Source organism: Lontra canadensis, unplaced genomic scaffold (assembly GCF_010015895.1).
Source record: "Lontra canadensis isolate GAN:19392208 unplaced genomic scaffold, GSC_riverotter_1.0 scaffold33, whole genome shotgun sequence".
NCBI classification, from domain to species: Eukaryota; Metazoa; Chordata; class Mammalia; order Carnivora; family Mustelidae; genus Lontra; species Lontra canadensis.
This window is the reverse complement of record NW_022631027.1, coordinates 7380086-7404031: the sequence shown is the minus strand read 5'-3', so window position 1 is coordinate 7404031 and position 23946 is coordinate 7380086. Positions and strand designations below refer to the sequence as shown.

The window sequence follows — 23946 nt, the reverse complement described above, 5'->3', positions numbered from 1 at the left end:
TGCTCCACGAACCTGTTCTTTTGTTCTACGGTACGTCTCCATTTCTATTTGTGAGCAGGAAGTCCATTCTCGTGATGGCCTGAGATTCATGTCTTTGCTCTTTCTCTTCCCCTTAGAGGAGCCGAGAATTATGGCTGCGGGAAAATTTGTGAGCCTTCCCAGAAACATGCCAGTGAATCACCAGTTCCCTTTGGCCTCGTCCATGGACCTTCTGAGCAGCAAGTCCCCTCCAGCTGAGCATCCCGCAGATGCCTATCAGGACGTGTCTATACATGGCACCCTCCCACGGAAGAAAAAAGGCCCTCCTCCCATCAGGTCCTGTGATAACTTCAGTCACCTAGGGACCTTGCCCCATTCCAAGTCCCCACGGCAGAACTCTCCTCTGACCCCGGCCATCATCCAGGAGCACCCCCTGCAAGACTGGAAAGGCGAAACCTTCACCTTTAGGTAACTTCTTCATTTATTTACTTTTTTTTTTTTTCCAGAGAGAGAACCTGGGGGAAGCAGATAGGGTGGGTGCAGAGGGAGAGAGAGAATCCCAAGCAGGCTTCACACCCAGCATGGGGTCCAGTTCGGGGCTTGATCTTACAATCCTGACATCATGACCTGAGCTGATCAAGAGTCAGACGCTTAATGGACTGAGCTACCCAGGCACCCCTTCAGGTAACTTCTTTAATGCCACAAGTGAAAATGACTTGGCTTAAAGGGCTTTTTTGAAAAAGCCTTTCTGTTAGGGAATATGTCAGCTGTACAGAGTACAGCAAATAGTTTACCTCCCAAAGGCCCACTACCCTCCAGCTACTCTGGGCTTGGGCCTGGGCCAGCCCCACGTTGTCTGTACTCCCGCCCACTTGCCTTCCTCTGCGATTATTTTGAAGTCAATTTCAGCCCCTGTTTTATCTGTAAATATTTTGGTATGTGTCTTTCAAAGATAGGTACTCTTATTTTTTAAAAAACATAGCATAAAAAACTATAACACCTAAAAACTTTAACTGTTTCTTAGTATCTCGTATTTGAGAGTATTTTTACAGCTGATTTCCTGTATATTGCTAAGTCCCTCAAAAGGAAGCACAGGTATATTTTTTTATTATCATGATATCATATTCTGAGCTGTGTGCATCTCTATAGAGATGCCAAGATGGCTGTAAATTAGGACCCACATCTCTAACATGCTGAAGGAAAATTTGGTCTGGCTCCATCATCGGGTTGGCTTTTGAATACTTTACAACAAGGATTGATTTCTCCTACCCACTAGGGATCTGGGTAAATAAGCTTACGGTTATAAAAGCTTCTTGTCCGGGGTTTGTATTGGGCCTGGCTGTGATTAGTTTCTCCTTGTTAGAGCTGGTTTAGAAACTGCCTTCCTTTTCCTGCCGGGGAAGATCAGCAGTCTGTGATGTTATCGGGCAGAGAAGGGGCTGGTTCTTTCTGTTTTATCTCCTGGTGTCTCTTTTTGTCCGACCCTGCAGCAAAGAAAGCCACTTTGATCCTAGCTCGCATCTTTGTTCAATATCTATATATTGAGCATCTGTGTCAGAGTACATTGATTTTTTTTAAGCACTAGTGCTTCACCAGGAAAGTTCTGCCCAGTCCCTCTTAGTAGCTGAACCCAAGGGCTGGTCCGACCTTAAAGATGTTCTGGCAACCACATTTTTCCAGCAGTCTGCTCTTGCCCTTTGGTGGGGTGAGGAAGGATGTGAACTGACAGGATAGCAATGGGGCATCTGAAATGGTGTCTTCCTGGAGCCACTATTCTAGCGAAGGGCCCAGGTAATACACGTTAATTGCAGATTATATTAAGTGCTATGAAGGAAGTCGCAATAGACTGAAGATTTAGTGGGCCTTTTTCTTTTTTTATAATGCAGACAGGTCTCTGAGGAGATGCTATTTGAGCTAAGACCTGCGTAATGAGAGAAGGCAGCTATGGGAAGAACCAGAGGAAGGCTGTTTCAGGCACAGGGTGAGCAGTGCAAAGAGCTGGAGGTGGGAACAAGTCTGGCATGTTTGAAAAAACTCCAAACGAAGCTGGTATGGCCTGTGGCTGTTGTGTAGAAAGCTGGGAGGTGGACAGTACAGATGCTGGGAGAGAGCTAGGCAGGTGAGAGGTCAGAATTCGTTTTAGGGGCTTAGCTAACTGCAGTTGTATAAGAAGAAAATAAGTAGAGGCCAATGTATTCTGTAGAAAGTGCTGGAGAGTCCTGAAATGTTTCTGATGTCAGCTCATAAGATTCCCCAGGGTGTCCTGGGCATTATAAAGCCCTGCACCTGCTCTGCAAAATCTAGCCGGGTGACCTCCCAGCTCAGAGAGCTCACAGCCAGCCCGCTGGGGGCCTAGGTCGATGTGGAGGTGCCCAATTCGGTATTGCTCATATCGAATCACTGGCATGGAACATGCAGAATGGGTGCTGTCATTGCTCCCTCTTGGGAAGGTTAAGAGGCAGCCAAGAAGAAGAGCTTCTTCTGGCCAGCCAAAAACAAGCACTCATACCAGGCTGCACAGGGTAGAGTCAGAGCCAAGTAGTCCCCGACTTCCTATAGCCACTTTTTATTTATGGAGTTAGCTCTGTTGTGAGCTGCATGTCCCCTGTGTGCCCTAGGGAGGCCATTCACGAACTCACTCCTTGACATTCTAAGGCCCTGGCTGGGTGCCAGCTCTCACAAGGGCCCGGGAGCCCTAAGGGGTGGCAATGGAGTCATCCTTTCTATCTTGAGGAAGTCCTTGATCAACACCCAAGGTCCAAGCCGTCAACCCTGCCAGGAGTTCAGAGCTTTTTGATTTGAAAATGACTTGGACAGAGGTCAGATCTCTGTAGAAGATCTTATCAGATGATGGGCCCAAGTCCTGGGTTTGAAGTCCAGGCTGTGGAAGACTTGACAAGCCCTGCTGGCTTACATGTGTTTATCATTCAGAACTACATTCGTCCAGATTCATAACTTCGTTGCTTAACTTAAAATACCTCATTGTGAAAGGCGAATACAGGAAGTAACAAACACATATCCTTTAGGGTTACTGCTGAGTGAGCAGGTCATGTCGAAGGATCGTAAAATCCCATTTTGCTCCCTGGTCTTATTAATAGATTTTGTTATTTTTAAATGTTATTTATTTACTTATTTTTTTGAGTAATTTTATTTATTTTATTCATTTACTTATTTCTACCCCCAACATGGGGCTCAAACTTAGGACCCTAAAGAGTTTCATGCTCGACCAACCGAGCCAGATGCCCCTATATTTGGTTCATGCAATGCGCTTTAAAAACTATCTTGAGGGGCGCCTGGGTGGCTCAGTGGGTTAAAGCCTCTGCCTTCGGCTCAGGTCATGATCCCAGGGTCCTGGGATCGAACCCCGCATGGGGCGGGGGGGGGGGGTCTCTGCTCAGCAGGGAGCCTGCTTCGCCCTCTCTCTCTCTGCCTGCCTCTCTGCCTACTTGTGATCTCTGTCAAATAAATAAATAAAAATCTTTAAAAATAAATAAATAAAAACTATCTTGAGGTGTTCCCGGTTTTGAGGAGTTCAAGATACCTTGTATTGTTATTTTTATCCTTTTACATATTGCTGATATGATTATTAGCTGCCTCGGTTCCTTTTTTGGAACAAGCCACAGGATTAACAAATAAAGCTTGTGCGTGTGTGAAAAGGAAGGGACAGAAAGGTTTGAATGAGAATCTGGGCCCCCAGAGGGGGAGGACTGCCTGAGGTGCCTCAGCTAAGCTGCCCTGAGGGAGAAATAGCATTTCTAGACCTAACTCAGCTCTTATAGCTCAGCTGCTATGAAAACACCAACAACCCACTGCTCACCACTCACTACTGGAAGCTGGGAGCTGGTAACCTTTTTTTTTTTTTTTTTTTTAAAGATTTTATTTATTTGAGAAGGAGAGAGTACGAGCCCAGGGAGAGGCCAGGGCAGAGAGAGAGGCTGACCGCCCCACTGAGCAGGGAGCTCCACACAGAACTTGATCCCAGGACTCTAGGACCATGACCTGAGCTGAAGGCAGATGCTTAACCCACTGAGCCACCCAGGCACCCCATGCTGGAAGCTTTTAAAGAGTTTTAGATCTCTGGCCCCAAGGTGTGAGACTAGTTAGGTCTACTTTTAACAAGATTATTGATTATTATTATTATTTTTTTTTTTTTTATGGGGGGACTTGTTCGAGGTTAACTTTTTTTGGCCTTACTTGTTACTTTTCATAATGAATTCAAAGGTTAATTTCGGTGACAGTGACTTGCCTGGACGTCAAGTCTGAAAATCTTCCATTTTGTCCTATTTGCTGTTGGCACAATGATAATGCGGTCATCTGGGAAGGCCCAGACCCACCTTTCTTGTACACCCCCCCTACACTCAGAGGGAAACCCACCAGACAACACCTTTTTGCCTTGTAAAATACTCCAATAAATTGCAAGTTTGCTATTTTCCTGACAAATATATTTAGCTCCTTAATCTTTAAAAAGTTACCCTTATTATAATTGCATATTAATTGAATATCCGCCCTTTGGAAGACCCCAGGCAAAACAGAGGAAATTTCCCCTTTGATCTAAAAATTTGTATTATTAAGCAGTCTTGTAAACATGTGTCCTAGCCACAAAAATTACTCTCTCTCACATTTTATAGTTTTAAAATATCCTTAATGATATGTTCATAAATTATCCTGTGTGCCCATCCTCACCCCACGTGAGAGACCTGGCAGATTTCATCATGAGTAGCAGCAGTTTTAGTTCTCATTCACAGTTGAGAAGGTGGTTCAGGAATGTTGAGGCACCTGAGCTCAGACCCTAGTGGGTGACTGAGCAAGGATTAGAACCCAGAGTGCTGTGGGTCCTTCCCCAGACACTGGGCCCCACAGCCTTCTGAAAATGTTGGCCTTGGCTGGGGGCATCTTCTGAGCTATCCTCTTGCATGGAAAGCTTGCAGTCCCCAGAGTCTGAAACCCAGGGCACCTTGAACACCCACCTTGGGGAAATGGAGTCTTGGCCACCAGGAGCCAGGCAGAAGGCAAGCCTGGAAGGGAGAGTTGGTCTCTCCTCATTTGGAGACTGTATCTCTTGGCTTTGTTGTTGTCTTGGCTGCCCTTGGATGTACTTGTGGTTTTGGAAGGTGGCCAAAGTGAGAAGCCAGGGTGCTCTTAAACCTGCTGCTTGATGTCACAGAAGGAGCCTTTGTTGTGCAGGCAGAGTAAGGCTTCCCCAAGAGGTGGGCAGACAGGATTTCCTCTCAACAGGAGCGTTTGTTTGACTGCTGTCCCTTTGAGTCACTTATCTTCAAGGGTGAATTTTTATTTGAATCTGGGACCTTCCTTGGGCCGAGAGGGGACTGGTTTCTGTTGTCGAGATGTCTGTGTTGTTGGGATAGCCAAAGGATCGGCTCTGGGAGAGTGGTGCAGGTCCTCTTCCTGTCTTCGGGTACGTGGAGGCATGCATTCCTGGGAACAGCTGCCTGGTGCCTAATCCCTTCGGCCCTGTGTGCTGTGGGAGCATGTGGTGGGACAATGTGATGTTTCATTAGTTTGCATGAGCAGAGCTGACTGACTAGTCACAAGTGTTTTAACTGACAGGACCCAGAAAGTCTGCAGAATGATCCCAAATTAAGATCCAGAATACTTTCCCAGGTGGTAAGTTACCTACCATGTTGCAGTGTCTGCACTTTTGAGTGGAAGCAAAGTGGAAGGCTTTGGATCTGTGCAGATTCTTCTCAAAACACTGATTGATTGATTGACTGAGTTTTTAAAAGATTTTATTTATTTGCCAGAGAGAGCGAGAGAGAACACAAGCAGGGGGAGCAGCAGGCAGAGGGAGAGGGAGAAGCAGGCTCCCCACTGAGCAAAGGGGCCTGATGCAGGGCTCAATTCTGGGACCCTGAGATCATGATGTGAGCTGAAGGCAGAGGCTTAACCGACTGAGCCACCCAGGTGTCCCTCAAAACACTGATTTACATATCTAACTCTGGGCTGTATCAGTGCCCTCACCCCCCAAATTATTTCATTGGTTCCTCTTGAGAACCACCAAGTTCTAGAACTTTCTACTTTCTCTTTAACAAAGCAGGATGTTTCCCCAGACATGCAAATATGTCTTTAGCTTGCAGTTAATCAGAGGGATCTATAATGTAAAGGTCCACATGCAAATACCTGCATTTTAGTTGTATACAAGTGTGTCTGTTCTCTGCAGATTGGAAGCTTTTTGTGCACAGAGGAAATGTTGGGTTCAGAGTTGCAAAAGTCTATGTACTGGATTAACAGATTCTGTTTAATAGAAGGCACATTTATGAGTTAGCCGAGTGACAGTCGCTTAATAGCCAAGAATGTCTCCAGGCAAGTTGTAGTCCATTTGTTGAATTTTTATTTTTGAAATTTCAAGTTGTGTTTCTACCCCTTGGTGCTTGAAAGCAGCTGTTGTGGTTGGGGTCGTGCATTCTGAGCATGGGGCACGTTCAGGCCCTGGTGGCCCCCGGTGTGCTGAGCCAGGGGCAGCTGGGTCAGAGGTGAGCTCAGCCCCTGCTGGGGATCTTCCCCTCCCCCACCCCACCCCCAACCACCAGTGCAGTGGGGGTGGTGCAGAGAGCCTGGGGACTGGGAAATGCCTACTGGTCTACCAGCTGCCTGACAGTGGTCTTCAGTTCTCTACTGACAGGGATGATTTGAACCTAAAGGCTGGGATCTGTGCATTCTCAGCTGTTCTGGGGAAAACAGAAAAGTTGTTTTGTTTTGTTTTGTTTTGTTTTTCAGTGAGTGCAAATATCAACATAGAAAATGGTCAGAGAATTACACAAAGCAGTCCTTGCCAAGTGATATTGCTCGACATCTTCTCTGCCCTCCCAGGACATATAAACGAGGGTTTCTTAGGTCTCCTGCATGCTGTTTGGGGAAGGGTCAGGTTTTTAGTCTTCTGAGAATCAGAAACCAGAGTTTTCCACACCTCTCAGTATATGTGGATTCGGGAGCCTCCATGGCCTGGACCGAAGATACAGGCTGGAGAAGCTGTCACTGCTATTGTTCATGGGAAGGAGATGCCTCCATGGGGCCCATACTGGAGCCTCAGGACTGACAAGCTGGCAGGCCGCCTCACGGTGGCCCCCTTTGCCATGCTGCCACCCTGCCAACTGTCCCCAGGAGACTAGCTGCAGAGCTGGTTGTAGAATTTCAGGCAGTCTCTTCTTAGAGGTCCCGAAGACAAGCGCATGGTCTTCTTGTTTAAAGGATTCTGATGTTACTTAAAAATTATAGAAGTCTGGGATGCTTGGGTGGCTCAGTCGGTTAAGTGTCTGCCTTCGGCTCAGGTTACGATCCCTGGGTCGTGGGAACAAGTGCTGCATTGGGCTCCTTGCACAGCGGGGTGCCTGCTTCTCCTGCCTCTGCCTTACCCCTCCGCTGCTTGTGTGCGCTTTCTCTTTTTCTCTGACAAATAAATAAAAAAGATTCTAGAAGTCTGAGAAACCTTCCATAATGGGCCCAGGTTTGTGCCTCCTGGACTGTCTGTGATCCCAGATGCACCCGCAGACATGGTAACCAAAGCTGAAATAACTCCTGCTGTGAAGAGGAGAACACTGCAGGCTCCCAACCCAAAGGTCTCAGTTCAGATCCCTGTTTTGCCACTTATTATGCATGTGAGCTGGGGCAAGTTCTAAATCATAAAATGAGGGTGAAAATGCCTCCCTCTGAGGAGTGCTGTGAAGGTTCAGTGGTCACCAAATACGAAGGCTGCACTAAATGGCAGAGCTCTGACTTCCGCACTGGAGCCTGGCATCGCCCTCTGGGGCGTCTCAGCAGCTGCCCCCTGATCACCAGCCCTTTATTCTCCTCCTGCCCCCACTCTGCTGTGTGACACCTGACTTTGAAGGCCACTGATGCCTTTGCTGGGATACTGACGTAGTTGTGGGTATCAAAGAATGCTGCTAGTAACCTTGGCGCTGATTCAAGCAACCAGACCCAGTAGCTTTGTGACCTTGTGTAAGTTACTTTACCTTTCTGATTCTGACCCCTTCTTCAAAGGGCAGCTATAAGGCCAGATAGAATCCCATGTGAGGATGCCTAGCACAGAACCTAGCATGGAGAAGGGGCTCCTCCTTCCTTCCTCCTGGAGGCTCTAATCCTTGGCCGTAACCTGAGATCATATTTAGTGCCTGCAGCTTCTGTGGGAGAAAGTTTCCCACACATTGCCAGAGTTTGGCCCAAGTCCTGCTCTCTGGGTCTGCCCTGAGCTGCCCTAGAGCGGTGTGTCTTGGCCACCATTCATGCTTACAGGTATAATAATAGCCTTGCATGGCACTGAAAGATCAGCACACCATTATACAGAGACAGAGAACAGAGCCTCTCTTCTGTGGCTGGGCCCGGGCCTTTCCCACTTGCCCTTGTACTTAACATTAGTATCTTTGCTATTTATTCTTCGGTAAATGTTTATTGAGCTTATTTTGTGCCAGGCATGATGCTGGGTACCAAGTACCCATAGAGATTGACATAGATAACAGGCTGGGCCCTTAGGCAGTGCCCGGGGTAGGGGGCGTGTAGACAAACGCATCAGTCAGTACAGAACCACAAAATGAGGAGAGGCAAGAGTTCCTTGGATTGGGTGAAGGAAAGACCTCTCTGGGGGAGGGAACATTTGAAGATTTAATATAAAAAGAGAGTGTAAAATACTTCACTAATATTTATTATGTTATTATGTATTAAAACGGTATTATTTTTGAAATATGTTCAATAAGATTGAAATCAATTTTACCTATTTCTTTTTAATTGGCTACTAGAAAACTTTTAAAAGTACATGTTTTCATATGAATAAAGAAGATGTGTGCAGGCGCGCGCGCGCGCACACACACACATACACACTGGAATATCACTCAGCCATCAAAAAGAATGAAATCTTGTCATTTGCAAAAACATGGATGGAACTAAAGGGTATGATGTTAAGTGAAATAAGACAATTACATGATTTCCCTCGTGGAACTGAGGAAATAGAACAAATGAGCGAAGCGGGGAAAAGAGAGAAAGGCAAACCAAGAAACAGGCTCTTAACTAAAAACTGTTGGTTAGCAGAGGGGAGGTGGGTAGGGGGATGGGGGAGATAGGTGGTGGGGCACTTTTACACAGCACAGGTTTTGTAAAAAAAAAAAAAAAAAAAAAAAAAAGTGGTTTTCACATTGTATTTCTATTTGGTGGTACTAGTCTTCATCTTGGCGTTAGGAGTTTAGGTTTTCTCCTGAGGGCGAAGGGAAGCCTTTAAAGGGTTTAAGTAAAGGAATAATGTGATCTGATTCAGGTTGTAGAATATCATTTGGCCTCTGTGGAAAAGAAATTGGTGGGGCAGAGGGACTGGAGTGGGGGGCAGGAAGTGGTCACAGAAGCACAGGAAGCAGGCAGAGGTCTGTGCTAGGACGGTGGTAGAGGAGGTAAAGGGGGGTGGGTTCAAGATCTATTAGGTAGGTAGCATCTGTGGGACTTCCTGAAGGTGGGATGATGTGGGGTGAGCGAGGGGGACAGCCAGGCATGGCTCAGGCAGCTGGGTGTATGAGATGTGGCCATTTACTGAGATGGGAAAGACTGGGAGGGGAACAGGGCTTTGTTTGTTTGGCTGCATTTTATTTAGTGGATGGCAGAGAGTTGAGACTTATGTTTGGCGGGGGGTTGTCAAGTGGGGGTGTTAAGCAGCCAGTATTATGAGCCTGGAGCTCTGGAGAGAAAGCTGTGCTGAAAGTTGCAAAGTTAGGAGTCTGTATAGATGTGAAATTCAAGCCATGGAAACAGATGTCCTCACCAAGGGAGAGAGCTGTGTAAAGCATAAAGAAGGGACCTTAGGACCTAGCCCTGAGGAACCCTACCACATCTGTTCCAAGGAGTCAGCCTTGGAGGCCGAGCCTTGGGGTTGGAGGGGAGCAGAGAAGTTAGGTAGGAGGTGCATTAGGGGTACTGTTCAAAGGAAGGTTTTCTTCTTAAGATGAGAGACAGAGTTCAATAGGAAAAGATCTAATCTTTTAAGCATATAATAAAACAAAACAATTTTTCATTTCTAAAACTTTTTTATTTAATTAAAGCAGATGTGTCCCCAGGGCTGCCCTCCCTGTGGGCCTGTGTCAGCAGCAAGGGGATGATGCTTTCCTGCGGGGTCCCATGATGATTCTCTGGGCAGAGGAGGTAAATGGATGACTGTGGGAGACATCTTTTGCCCGAAGGGTGATGGCTGCTTTTCCAAGGTTTGGTTGGGCAGCCCCCTTGAGGACGGCTGCCTGCCCTTGGAAGGCAGGTTGAGGGCATGTGTTCCATCTGTCTGGCTCGGTGGAATCTTTCCTCTTAGAGGTCTCGAGCACATTATCTCAAAATCACAGCACTCTTATTCTGCCTTTGAGTTAGTTGAGAAGAAACCTTGACAGACACACAGTTCTAGAGGGAACGAGGAGCGGCTGGAGGTTGGGGGGGATGGGCCCAGGGGAGTGAGGAAAGGGCAAATAGTGTACCCCAGCCAAACAAAGCATCTGCTTTTATCAAAAGTGCTGTGTTTGGGCTCAGACAGCCTGAAGCCTGATGAGTCACGATGCCAGACCCTCTCGGCCTGCCAAGAGACATACTGGCCTTGATACGGTTTTTCTCATTCTTCCTCTATTCGATTTGACTGACTGCTGCCAAGTTAAGATTTGAGCCGCAGCTTTTAGCTTAACGCTGTCACCGGAATTGTGCTGAGCATAGGTTAGCCGTTGACCGCTGACGGTGTCAAGTTTTTAATCAGCTGATTAACCTTGGATTCCTGTATAGACTCACCAGAGTGTGTGTCCCGTGTAGGATATTTAAATGATGCCTTTTTTCACAGGATTAGGGAATCCGCCTGAGGAGATGGTTTAGTTGCCATTGTTTTAATACATGCCATGAACATATTAATCAGGCATTGCTGTCTTCTCAAATGAGATCGAAAGAGACAGAGAAGCAGGAGGTGGCTGCCGAAGTGGAAGAAGCAGGAATATCTGAAATCCCCAGGCCTTAGACTCATGAATAGCCAGGGAGGGAAGGGTGTCCTCATCTGCAGCTTACCGTGGGTCTCAAGAAGAAAGGTTGCCAGAGTTGAAGGAAATATTACGGCTATCGCACAGCCCGAGGCTCTGAAAGGGAAGCACAGTTGAGGACACCTGTGAGCAGCACGCCCAGCACTGTTTGAAGGAGGAAGTAGGTGACTGTTCAGGTCATTCTTGGTTTCAGGTTGTGTCTGCAGGACTGTCTTCAGCTGGGTCCCCCTCATGTGGCCTGGTGAGCCTGGGGCCATTCCGAGGAATTCATCCACGGGTACATTGACCATGGCCTGTGTGCCTAGCTTCATGCTGGGTGGGAGAGCTTTAAAGGCCTGCCAGGGGCTGTATCTGTGTGAAGCGTTCATGGCCCCAGGGAAAAGGGGTGCCCTTTTGAGGCCTCCAACCTTACCAGCATCTGCTCTTTCCATCATCTTCGCCGCTGACCTAACTTCCCACCCATGGGCCAGCCCTTTGCATCACTCCCTAGTCTCTAAACAGTTCTGCTTTTCTTGACCTCTGACCTTAACATATTTCCAGGTACACATCCTTGACTGGGTGGTTGAAGATGGTGCTTTCTAGATAACCCTCCCCTCGAGGCCTGCCTGCTCTGTGCCACCACCACTTGCGCTGGGCTGTCCTGGCCGTGGACCCAGGTCCAGGAAAGCTTGGGCCATGCAACCCATGCAACCAAGGACCATATCAGAGGGTAGCTCTGGGCTAGCAAAGAAAACTTTGCAGAGTGAGCAGAGGATTGTGCAAAAGGCTAAGGGTAACAAAAAGGGCTTTCAGAAGTTAGGTTTGGAATAATAAACCAGGGAGAGGGGCATGGGGAGAAACCAAACTGCTGAGCCTCTGTCTGGCTTGCATTTTTTTTTTTTTTTTTTTTTTTTTTTTTTTTGGTCAAAGAACTGACTTGTCTGATTGGAAAGGGTAAGATCTGTGGAAAGAAAGAGAACTGTCAGCCTGGAGCAGAAGAGGCTGAAGCAAGAGGCTCTAATGCCGCCAAATGAGGTGAGGCCCGGATGCCCCAAAAGACCGAAGGAGCCTGAGCCTTAGGCTGAGACCATCAACTCGGAGGAATGCAGGCACAAGGCCCTACAGGGAAGACAGAGGAGTATTTCAGTTTTCCAGAAAGGAACCAGAGAGATGAAATTAACCTGTAAAATGATGCAATTGACCTGATCTCAGGAAGTATCTTAAAAGGATTATTAGGGCAATGACTTTTGCATATGTGGTGGAGGAAACAGCAACTTTCGGTATATTAGCAGGGTGTTGCCTAAAGCAAGTCATACCAGATTAATTTCCTTCCTGGGGTAATTTGTTGGGAGAGTAAAGGAAGGTTGAAAAGGTGTGTAAGCAGATGTCAGTCTCTGGTGATAGAACTCAGGTGAGAGGCAGCCCAAGGGGCGTAGATGAAGCCTGACTTAGGATGTGTCCTGACTGGCCCACTCTGGCCAATTTTTAAAAAATCATTTAGATAGTAGTATTGACCTACAGATCACACTGGTGGATGACATGAATCATAGAAGAATGATATGTCAAAATGACAGAAATGAGATCCAAAAAAGATCTTGGCGTTTGGAAAAAGTAGACCTAATTTATTTGGATAAGACTGTAGTGAGAGGCAAAGACTGGCGCTAGAGTCCAAAAGTAAAGTCAGAGTATGGAGTTCGTGGTGCACTGCATGTGAAAATGATTGCAGGATTTGGGTAAGGGCAGCTCAGAATGAGTGTGCTCTGGTTTTCAAAGAAGTGAACGGGATTTTAGGAGCATCAGCTGAAGTTTAATATTCAGATGAAGGGAAGTGGTCAGTCTTGGCCGCCAGATCTGGTGAACTGTTTGTAGCTCTTGACAACCAGAAACGGAAGGTGCATTCTCCCCCCACTGCAGAGCCGGGAGCTTCTGCGGAGGATGCACCTCCCTAAAGCAGATCTTTTGGTTTATTCATGAAGGAATATCCCCGAGGTGTGGTGTATTAGTGAAGATGAACTTCTCATGTCAGTATGTTAACCCTGGAGGAGAATATAAAATATGCACCAACCTTAATCCTGTCTCCTCCTAGTGAAGCCAACTTTAATAGGTAAGGTCAATAAATACATTGTGAGATGTGGGAGAGTGACTCTCATTTATTTTTCAAGGTGATGAAACCAAAATACATTTTCGTGGGTGCACATCTAGAAGTATTAGAGTTATCCATTTTTAAAGCTACATCCCTTTTAAAATTAGCAAAGACTTGGGACGTTTGGGTGCCTCTTTGAATTAAGCATCTGCCTTTGGCTCAGGTCATGATCCCAGGGTCCTAGGATCAAGTCCTGCATCAGGTTCCCTGCCCTGCTCTCCCTCTGCCTGCTGCTCCCCCTGCTTGTTAACTCTTTCTTTCTCTCTGACAAATAAAATCTTAAAAAAAAAAAAAAAAGACAAAAAGAGTATATATATAAAATGAGCCCCCGCCTAGAGTAGGAAGTACCTCTTTCCTGGTCTCTGGGACAACTATATGGTTCCCAGCATCAGTAAAGAACCTGTCCATCTAATCATATACCAGTGAGATTTTTTCCAAGGGACACCATTTCTCTACTTAGCAGGCCAGCCCTGTTTTACGTGTCAATTTTTTCTCATTTTCCCAGAAGCTGATGGAAATGGCCCTGTAGTAAACTCTCTTTCCTCTTGGCGTTCTCCCTGATGAACTTCAAACATGGCATTTCAGACATGTCCAGAGAGAGTCATTTTCAGCAGGAGCAGCCAGCCCTCAATGTCACTTTGAAAACATTTGGTCTCAGTGGGCCTGGGGAGCCGGGCACAGCCCTGACAGCAACAACCCACAGCCAAAGGGGTTCTGTCGGAGGCCACTACAGTTCAGGCATAGGCTTGTGGCTAAAGTAGCTCCTTAATGTGGGGGGCCCATCAGTCAAAAAGTTTTCTCTTGTTCCCTCTCTCCCTCCAATGTTTTTCTTCCCTTGGTGAATCCAGGGAGTTGTGGCAAAGAGAAGGGTTGAAGTCTAGACCTTTTGCACAGTGGAGAGAAACACACACACACACACACACACACACACATTTGTTCATTCATTCATTCAAACCAACACTTATCATGCAACTGTGCCCTGAGGATGCAAGGGTGAATAAAATACAGTCCCTTTTCTTAGTGAGCCCACAGTCCCGTAAGGGAGATGGACAAGAGTACATATATTGAACTATAATTATTTGTCATAAAGTTTTATAATAAAGTGTGTTGGGAGATTTTTTTTTTTTAAGATTTTATTTATTTATTTGGCAGACAGAGATCACAAATAGGCAGAAGGCAGGCAGAGAGAGAGAGGAGAAGCAGGCTCCCTGATGAGCAGAGAGCCCGATGCGGGGCTCGATCCCAGGACCCTGAGATCATGACCTGAGCTGAAGGCAGAGGCTTTAACCCTCTGAGCCACAAAGATTTTATTTATTTATTTGACAGAGAGAGATCACATGTAGGCAGAGCAGCAGGCAGGGTGGGCGGGGGAAGCAGGTTCCCCTCGGACTTGGGGCTTGATCCCAGGACCCTGAGATCATGACCTGAGCCAAAGGCAGAGGCTTAACCCACTTAGCCACCCAGGCGCCTCTGGGAGATGTTTTTATGTGAGTTGTAGAGGGTAGGGGAAGGAGTGGTCAGAGAAGGTGGGAAGAGATGGTGGGGATTCAAGGCCTCTTGGTTCAGGGAATTCCAAACAATTTGGATTTACAGAGTGTGAGGAACAGGGTGAGGAGCTGAGGCTGGTGAGATGGACAAGGCTTAGCACCGTGGATATCATCTAATAAAATATAAAATGAGGATGCTAGACTTTCCTACATATTAATTTTACCTAAAAAGAACATGGTCTAGTGAGAAATACTGTCCAGTGGACACAGACTACTAGTAGATTTAAAGCCTGTTGCTAGCTCTTCCTTCCTGCCATCCTTCCATCCCCACATCCTCTCAACCAGGATCCCGAGATGTTGATGGCTGCTTGTGGTGGAGAATGGAGGGTGAAGGCTCTAGTTTCCAAGGCCATATCCACATATGAATGGGCTTCAGCCACCAAGTTGCCAATGGAGGGCAAACTTTGTCTCAGTTGTTGGGTTCACCTTTCCTGGTTGTGGAACATGCCCTGGTCATGAGTTGGTTAAGAGTGGTAAACCAGTAGACCTCGGGGGTTCAGTGATTATTCCTCCTTGGCCCCACCACTTGGGGGAAACAGAAAAACTTGGCCTATGGGTCCCACATATCTCTTTGTCTTGCATTTCAGTTAGGTGTTCTAAGAATGAGTTCATTGTGGTCAATGGGCACCCACAAGCAAGAACTCTGCCCTTGACATACAAGCCTTCTACCCACGACCCTCAGTAAGTCTTAGGTAGAAGATTTTTGACGGTGCTTCCTGTCTAGGAACTTTGCTCTACTTCCTTGTAAGGTCTGTAGGGATTCTTTTTGTCCTAATGTGACAGTAAGCATTTGTGAAAAATGACAGTTTTGTTCTCTCCTTTTTCTGGTTCTTATACCTTTTATTTCTCATTTATCTGTATGGGCTAGGACCTCAAGACAGTAGTGCATAGAAGTAAGAATGGACATCCTTGTCTTGTTTCTGATTGATGGTTTGATTTTAGTAATGATTGTAATACTTTGCCATTAAAAATAATACTTGCTGAGGGCATAAAAGCCCTCATGGAAGTTCTGTATTTTGTTTGTGAGGAGTTTGTTTTTCTCTGCTGAGCTCCCAAGGATGATTTTTTTTAAAGTACTTTTTTCTCCCATTAATTAGATGCCTCAAATGATTTTTCTCCCTTAACTTGTTAATGTGATAAATTGTATCTGTAGGTTTCCACCATTAAACTGACCCTGTATTCCTGCAGTCAACCTAGTGTGATTATGGCGTATATTAATAGGTTGTTAGAATTGATTTCTTAATATTTTATTGAAGGTTTTTTTTTTTTAATGTCTATTCATGTGCAAGATTACGCTATACTTCCTTTTACTGACCTTCTCTGCTTTGGGGATCAAAGTTAAAATATCCTCTTTTTCCAGTCTCTTGAAGCTTTTATATCATTTTCAAGTAACAAATAATTCCAACGTTTGGCAGAATTTGCTAGATAGTAAAACTATCGGGGCCTGTGGGACGATGTTGAATTACTGATTGAGTTTTTTAAATGGGTTTGAGGGCTTTTCAGATTTCTGTTTCTTTTTGAGTCTATTTAGTATCTTTCTAGGACTTTGTTCATTTATGCTAAGTTTTAAAATTTATTAGCCTAAAAGTGTTCAGAGGATTCTCTTCCTGTGCTCTCTTGTACTTATGGCTATGCCCTCTTGTCATTCCTAGATTGTTTTGTGCTTTCTCTCTTTTCCCCCAGGTGACATCGGTCAGAGGTTCATTTTATTGGGCTTTCCAAAGAACAAGGCTTTATTTGTTGCTCCCCTGTTGTATCATTTGTTTTATATTTAGTTTTTCTCCTTTATCTCTGTTCTATTTTTGTTTATTCTTTTAACTTAAGCTGGACACTTAATTAATTTCAGTCTTCTTTTTCCTAAAAATAAACATTATGGTTATACATTTCCTTCAAAATACCACTCTTATTGTATCCTATATATGCTATATTCTACCTTCTGAAAATCTGCTTTGCGAGTTTAATCTAGGTAACAGTTACGGTGTTTAGTGATTTATATAGTATTTGGGCTTATCACTGCCTCTTATTCTGTATGTCTGTACTAACTATACATTTTTTCAAACCTATGGGTTTTTAAAAATTGCCTTATTTTGTATTGTCTTTTTAAAAATACCCTACTCCTCATTGAGTGGTTACTTTTAAAATACAATTACTTTATAAAACATAAAGTGAAACAGTACCTTTACTTCTTTTTGAACAATAGAGGACCTGAGGACGCTAGCTCTGGCTGTGGCCTTCCACTTGGCTTATATACCATTGTTGCCTTATATTTTAGTTTGTCTCTTTACTATTTTTTTTTTAATTTTATTTATTTATTTTAGAGAGAGAGTGAGTGTTTGGGGAGAGGGGGAAAGGGGGAGATTTCTGAAGCAGACTTCCCACTGAGCACAGAGCCTGAAATGAGGCTCGGTCTGATGACCCTGAGATCCTGACGTGAGCCAAAATCCAAGGATCAAGACGCTTAACTGACTGAGTTGCCCAGATTCCATTCCATTCGTTTGTCTTTAAAAAAAAAAAAAAATGTGGTAAAGTACACATAATATAAAATTTACCAGCTTAGCCATTTTTAAGTGTACAGTTAATGAACCAGGAGTTAATTAGATACTTTGTGTAAATCGTCCAGGGGTGCCTGGGGGACTCAGTCGGTTAAGCACCCAACTCTTGATTTCAGCTCCGGTCAGGATCTCAGGTTGTGAGCCCCAGTCCTGCATCTGGCTCGGCACTCGTTGTGGAATCTGCTTGCCCTTCCCCCTCTACTCCTCCCCCTACTTGTGTGTGCACACTCACTCTCTCGCTCTCTCTCTAAAATAAATAAATAGAATCTAAATAAATAAAATTGTATGCTATTTGTCCTTTGGTGACTGGTTTACTTCATTTAGCACAAAGTCCTCAAGGTTTATCCATGTGGTAGACTGTGCATTTCCTTCCTCTTTGAGGCCGAGTAACATTCCATTGTGTATGTACACATTTTGTTGATCCATTCTTCCATCAGTGGATGCTTAGATTGCTTCCACATTTTGGCTTCTGTGAAGAATGCTGCTAAGAACACGTATGCACAAATATCTCTTCGAAATCCTGCTTTCAGTTCTTTTGGGTATCTATCTACTCAGAAGTGCAGTTATTGGATCAGATGGTAGTTCTATTTTGAATTTTGTGAGGACTCTCCATACTGTGTCTTCTCGCAGCTGTACCGCTTACGTCCCCAACAACTACGCTTAAGGGTTCCGATTTCTCCACATCTTTGCCAGCACTTGCTTTTTTTTTTTTTTTTTTTTTATAAACTCAACAGATGACACATCCGTCTTGTTCTATAGCATCCGTGCTGGTTCGGAGTCATCTACACGGTAACCAGTTACTGTGTGCCTCATTCGCTCTGAGACCTTCAGCTGTTCTTCTGGCATCCTCTTCATTCTTCCCAAATGGTGTTCTCTGTCTTTATTTATCTAAAACTGTCTTTATTCACCCTTGTTCTTGGTAGTTTCACTGGGCAGGAAGTTTTGAGCTTCTTACGTTCCCTTCTGGCTGATGAAGACCCCCCACGGCCAACCTAATCCGCGGAGGGCAGCCTTCCTTGGCTCTTGGGCTGCTTTAATTATCTTCCCTCTGGTTGTGATGGTTTATAGTTCCCTTGCGGTGTGTCTAGGCGAGAATGTATTTTTGTTGAGATACTTCAGAGGATACATTGGGATGCCTGAATCTGAGAATGGGTATCTTTCATTGATTTTGAAGACTTTCCATCATTATTTCTTTGACGATTGCTTTTTTCTTTTTCTCTCTCGAGTCTTCTTCTGGAGTTCTGGTTAAATGTAATTAGGCCTTCTCATTCTACCTTCCGCATCGCTTTTATATTTCCTATCAACTTTTCTCTCTGTGCTGTGTTTTGTATAGTGTCTTTGTGTATTTGTTTATAGTTTCTTCATAGATCTGTCATATTTTCTTAGGTCATGTTTAATCTATTCCGTAGCAGATTCTATATTCAGTTTTTATTTTTATAACCATCTGTTTATTCTGAGATCACTTTTTGAGTCCATCTTTTTTTTTTTTTTTAAATCCTACATTGTTATTTTATCGCTTATATCTGATATTCTGGTATCTGAAGTCTTTGAGGATCTCAGTCTATTGTTCTTTGTGCTGATTTCAGTGATTGGGGCTTGCTTCCTTGTGTATGTGGTTATTTCTGAAAGGAAATTTATGTTTGACCCCATTTGTGGATATCCTGAGTGGCATTCTGTTGATAAAGTTTTCCCCCCAGAAAGTATTTACACTGTTTCCTTACTGATGGCACCACCAACCCAGACACTTTAATTTCTTAGCTTTGGATTCTCTGTCAAAGCAGGTAGTATAAATTTGAATCCCAACCAACATGAAGGCCGATCTGCGGTTACAAGTTCTTGGAGGAGATTATTATTACTGTCATTTTTTCCATCAGGATTTGTGGTGGAGACAATAGGTTTTCTTCTTGGTTCCCCTTGCTGGAGAGCATGCTACCTTCTTAATTTTTATGTACTTACTTGTTTTTGCATATTATTTTTGTAGGGCGATATAGTCCCTTTCTCATTGCTTTACGGTTAGCTGCTGATTTCTGTGGGTTTAGGGCTTACCCTTCCTTCTTTGCTTCTTACCCTCTTGTTCATGTTTTGTGTTCTTGATTAGTTCTCTGTTTCTGTATAGGTTTTGTATATGTCTATGCTCCTTGAGGATTTATCTTTCTTGCGACTTCCACAATGCATTTGAAAATATACTTGTAACTTATCATTTAGTTTTCAGGGTATCTGGTCTACCATATTAAGTGAATCAAAGTCCCAGAGTAGAAATTTCTAATTTTCTGAGGCCTTATTTGGACTATATACAAAGGTGGTTTTTGTGGTTTAAATTTTCTTTTTATTTTTAAGATTTTATTTGTTTATTTGACAGAGAGATCACAAGTAGGCAGAGAGGCAGGCAGAGAGAGAGGGGGAAGCAGGCTCCCCGCTGAGCAGAGAGCCCCGTGGGGGGCTTGATCCCAGGACCCCAAGATCATGACCTGAGCCGAAGTCAGAGGCTTAGCCCACTGAGCCACCCAGGTGCCCCAGTGGACTTAAATTTTCATTTGTCCATGCTTGCCTTTGTTTATTTATTAATTGGCTGCCATGTGATCAATACAGTTCTAAGGGCTTAGTATACATTGGTGAGCAAGATAGAAGTAGCCCTTCCCCTCATGGAGGGTACAGTCCCATGGAAAAGCTATAAACAAGCACTGGGTGCTCACAGTGGGGGTGGGGCTGGTGGAGAAGACCAAAGGATTATGTACGACAGGTATTCTCAGGCAGTATCTAATGCAGCTATCTTGTTTTGTTGTTCTGTGTTTCCTTCCTAACTATTTTTGTCAGTATGAAGTGATCCCTTAAATATTTGTTCTGTTTCATCATACTTTATGGGAAAGAAAGATTTACATGTTCGTAATTTGAAAGATGTGAATGACCCTTCTGAAAGTAACTTACTTAGCAGTTGAAAAGGAAGGGACCTTATCTGAGACATTCAGTAGCTGAATGCCAGCAATCCTACGTGTGTACTGCTAACCATGGAAAAAGGGTGGTAATGGGGCAAAGTCTTAGAGATAATTCAGATCCTGATATAGTCTTGAAAGTTCATATAGTACAATGCTTGAAGCAAAGGTTTTTGCCAGTTCATTCTTGATGACTGTATTGAGATGTGCTAGGCACCATCTACTTAGTTCCCTTAGAAAGAATTCAGCAAGTGCCCTTACCTCTCTCTTCTCTTTCACCCACTGAAGCCAGTCATTTACCACCATCTGTCTTTTCTCACAGATTTAGAAAAGGCTCCTAAGTCTGTACCATCCCCGCTCCCTCTGTCATCCAGACCTCTCCAGCATTGTCTCCTTTGGTCTTCCTGACTCCACCTTGGCCCCCATGAATCTGTTTTCCACACCAGCGCAGGGGGGTTTTTCTGACACACAAATCCCTGGTTCTGCTGCTGCTTAAGATTTTTCAACAAATCCCACTGCTTTCCTAAGTCTAGACATGTTTACATGGCATCCAAGCCCCTTGTGCTCTGGCTCTGCCTCTTCATCCTGATCTCCCAAACCCCCAACGCTCCTGAGCCTCCCCCAACCCTGTGCTTCCATTACTTGTTCTTTTATTCATGAATTCAGCAAATGGTTACTGAGCAACTGCTGTGTGCGGAGCACAGGGGATACCAAGGTGAATAAAGCAGAGAAAGCCTCAGTCTTGCAAGATTATGTTCCAGAAAAAAAGACTGTGAGCAAATACACATTTCCTATAATATCAGATAATATGGGAAAAAAAATAAAGCCAGATAAGGTGATAGAAGGTAGTAGTGGGCCTTATTTAGATGGGCCTACCCATCTAAATATTAGGTGGGCCTTACTTATATTTCCTTTTAAGGAAAGCTTCTCTGAGGAGGTGTTGTTTGAGCAGAGACATGACTGTTGTGAGGGAGTGAGCCTTTGAGAATTGCAGGGAGAACATTCTAGGCAAAGGAATTAAGTAAATGGTGAGCCACAGAGGCAGTGACCAGCTGTCAGTAGGGCTTGGATGGAATGAGTAGAATAGTCAGTGAGTGTATTAGTATGCTTTTGCTGAATAACAAATTACCACAGACTTGGTGCTTTAACACCTGTTTATTACCTCACAGTTTCTGTAGGACAGAAGTCCCACAGAGCTCAGCTGGCTCTTGGTTACGGGTTTCAAACTCCAGATATTAGCAGCTGTGTTCTCATCTGAGACCCTGGGAAAGAAGCTGCTTCCACAGCCTTTCAGGTGTTTGCCAGAACTCAGTTCCTTGTGGTTGTAGGACTGAGGTCTGTTTCCTGGGTATCTGCCTAGGGCAGCTCCCACATAGAGGCCGCCCAAAGTTCCATGGCATGGACTTTGTCACAGGCCGTGTTGTAATGTCATGCTGGCAACAGGGTCCTTCCTGTCCAGGCCCCCCTACTTTGCATGGCAGATCCACTTGGGTAGTTGCCAGATCTTGATGTCAGCTGACTGGAGGCTTACACCTGCAAAATCCCTTCAGAGCAATGCTGATGTTAGTGTTTGGTTGACTCTCCAGGAGATGGGGCTCTTGTTGGGGGACAGCTTTAGAATTCTGCCCACCCCAGTGAGGTTGGAGAGCTGGCAGGGACCATGCCAACCAGGGCCTCAAATGCTCTGGTGAGGACTCTAGGGTTTTGTTCTGATCAGATGGGAGTTATTAGAGGATTTTGATTTGGGGAAGGATCATGCTGGCTGCTGTGGTTTCCCAAGTGCACCACAGTGTCCCATGTCCCTGTGTGTTTCCACATGCTTCTCCCATTGCCTGGACATTTCCTATCACCACCTAGCTCAGTTAAGAGCTAAGCTAGCTCACAGCTTCTTCACCTGGTGAGTCCCTACCTAATCCTCAAACCTTAGTTCAAAGGTGGCCTGAAAGGCCTCTCTATCGTGTTTCCTTCCCACCGACACCAACTTGAGTTGTGCCGGGTCTGTTGATCTGTGTTCCCCACTTGTCTGCAGCTTCTCTGGGAGCAGAGCCTTTGTCCCTGATTCCTCTGTTTCCATTGTCTGGTCTACAGCATAGCGTGTTGTAGATGCTTGATGATGTTTGTGGGATGAATGCAAGAACTGTGGAGATACTGGGAACGAAATAGACTCGCCACTACTCTTAAATCTCTCACCTTGTCAAGGAGAGACCATAGATGAGTAAATACACACTAGAATGAATCAGAATGCAAATACCATGCCATGTGCACCAAGGAGAGCTGCCCGCTCTGTGGATTACTGGTGTGCATGGAGTTTAAGGGGAACGAACCTCTGTTCTACTCAGTCTGGAACAGTTGGATCTCACATCCCTCTATTGCATGAGAGAATCCTTTTATTACAAATGATTCCTCTTTGTTATATTCAGAAGGACATTTGTTTGGCAACACTGTTAGCCATTAATTTATTCTATAATATTTAAAGAAGTCAAAACATTCATTCATTTAAAACATTCTATAATTTAAGACAGACATAGGGTTCTTCATTTCCTCATCTGTATTCCGATTACTTAGAAAAGATCTGTTAGTGAAATCTGGCTTATATATTCAAGACGGAGAACCTCTTAACTCAAAATAGCAAACGTGTAGATCAAGTGTCCTTTTTAGAAGGAGGAACTATTAACCTGGTTACTAATGAGAAGCAAACCAAAATAGAAAATACATAATTTCTGTGACTCCCAATTGTATATCCCTCGGTATGAACCTAAGAAAGCAGGACCCTAGAGAGACCGTTTTAACCCAAGTAAACACAGCAATGTTATTTAAAATGTAATAAACATAAGAACAAGATCGCAGGAGGGTCCAGTTTCATTCTGCTGCTTTCCTGCGGTCTGCGGGCCCTGCGCGGCAGGGCAGCATGCCTGACCAAGGGGCCGTGGGTGCCTGCCAGCCTCGCCAGTTGTAAAGGGAGATGCGTAAAACATCGTAGATTCTCAAGGGTGGGGATTCATAATTTGCATAAGCAAAAAAAATTTTTTGAATCTTTTCATTTATATTGCCAAGTTCCTCTGTTTGTTTTCTAGTGATCTCTGTTGGAGAATATAAATCTGTGGCTTAAGGAGTGTTTGCTGCAGAGACTTGTATGAATAATTGGATATTCTATTTCAAATTAGAGGCTGGGGCTGCAGGGCCAACTGCTATGTTTTCTAGCTCATATCTCCTTTTGGCTAGCTGGGATGAGGTGGAGGCCGAGAGGGGAGACACAGCCCTTCTGCACTGAAACATAATTTTTTTTAGATTGAAAAAAATAAAAAATAGAAATAGAAGCTAGCTATTAAAAATAAACATAATTTAGTTCAGGGCAATGATTTTTTAAATTTTTGGATTCGTCACACACTCTTGGTTTTACTATACTCTCTCCTGTATTCCTTCCTTACCTGTCTAAAAAGGATGAGGAGAACATGAGGATCCTTTAGGGCACCCCTGGGAGTCCTGAGTTAGAATTGTAAGACGTTTGGATTCCCCTCTGCTCTTGTAGCAGAATGAACAAGGTTTCCTTCGCAGAGTTCATTTTGGGGTCAGGGTCAAAGGGGACTTCGGTCTTTTCCCTCATCAGAGCCTCCCTGTTTCCTTCTCTTCTGCCCAGAGAAGTATGTGGTAGAGGATCAAAGAGGAACACAGGAGGGGAACCTGAGTGGCTCAGTTGGTTAGGCATCTGATTCTTGATCTCTGGGTTGTGAATTCAATCCTATGTTGGGCTCCACGCTGGATGCGGAGCCTACTTAAAAAAAAAAAAAAAAGCATACAGGAAGTTTCTCTAAGGTTGGGGGG

General features: G+C 44.6%; 1 protein-coding gene across 3 annotated transcripts in view; it reads left to right on the top strand.

Moving 5' to 3' along the window:
* BCAR3 (BCAR3 adaptor protein, NSP family member) overlaps window positions 1-23946 on the top strand; it is a 110069-nt gene that overhangs the window by 7582 nt on the left and 78541 nt on the right. For 2 of the 3 annotated variants that reach the window (XM_032867163.1, XM_032867161.1), the window contains one exon: window positions 117-447. In XM_032867163.1, the coding sequence (XP_032723054.1) occupies window positions 131-447 (317 nt within the window). In that variant the 5' untranslated portion in view covers window positions 117-130. Of the gene's footprint in view, window positions 1-116; window positions 448-23946 lie in introns of those variants that run through there. The other variant, XM_032867164.1, reaches the window with a different exon arrangement.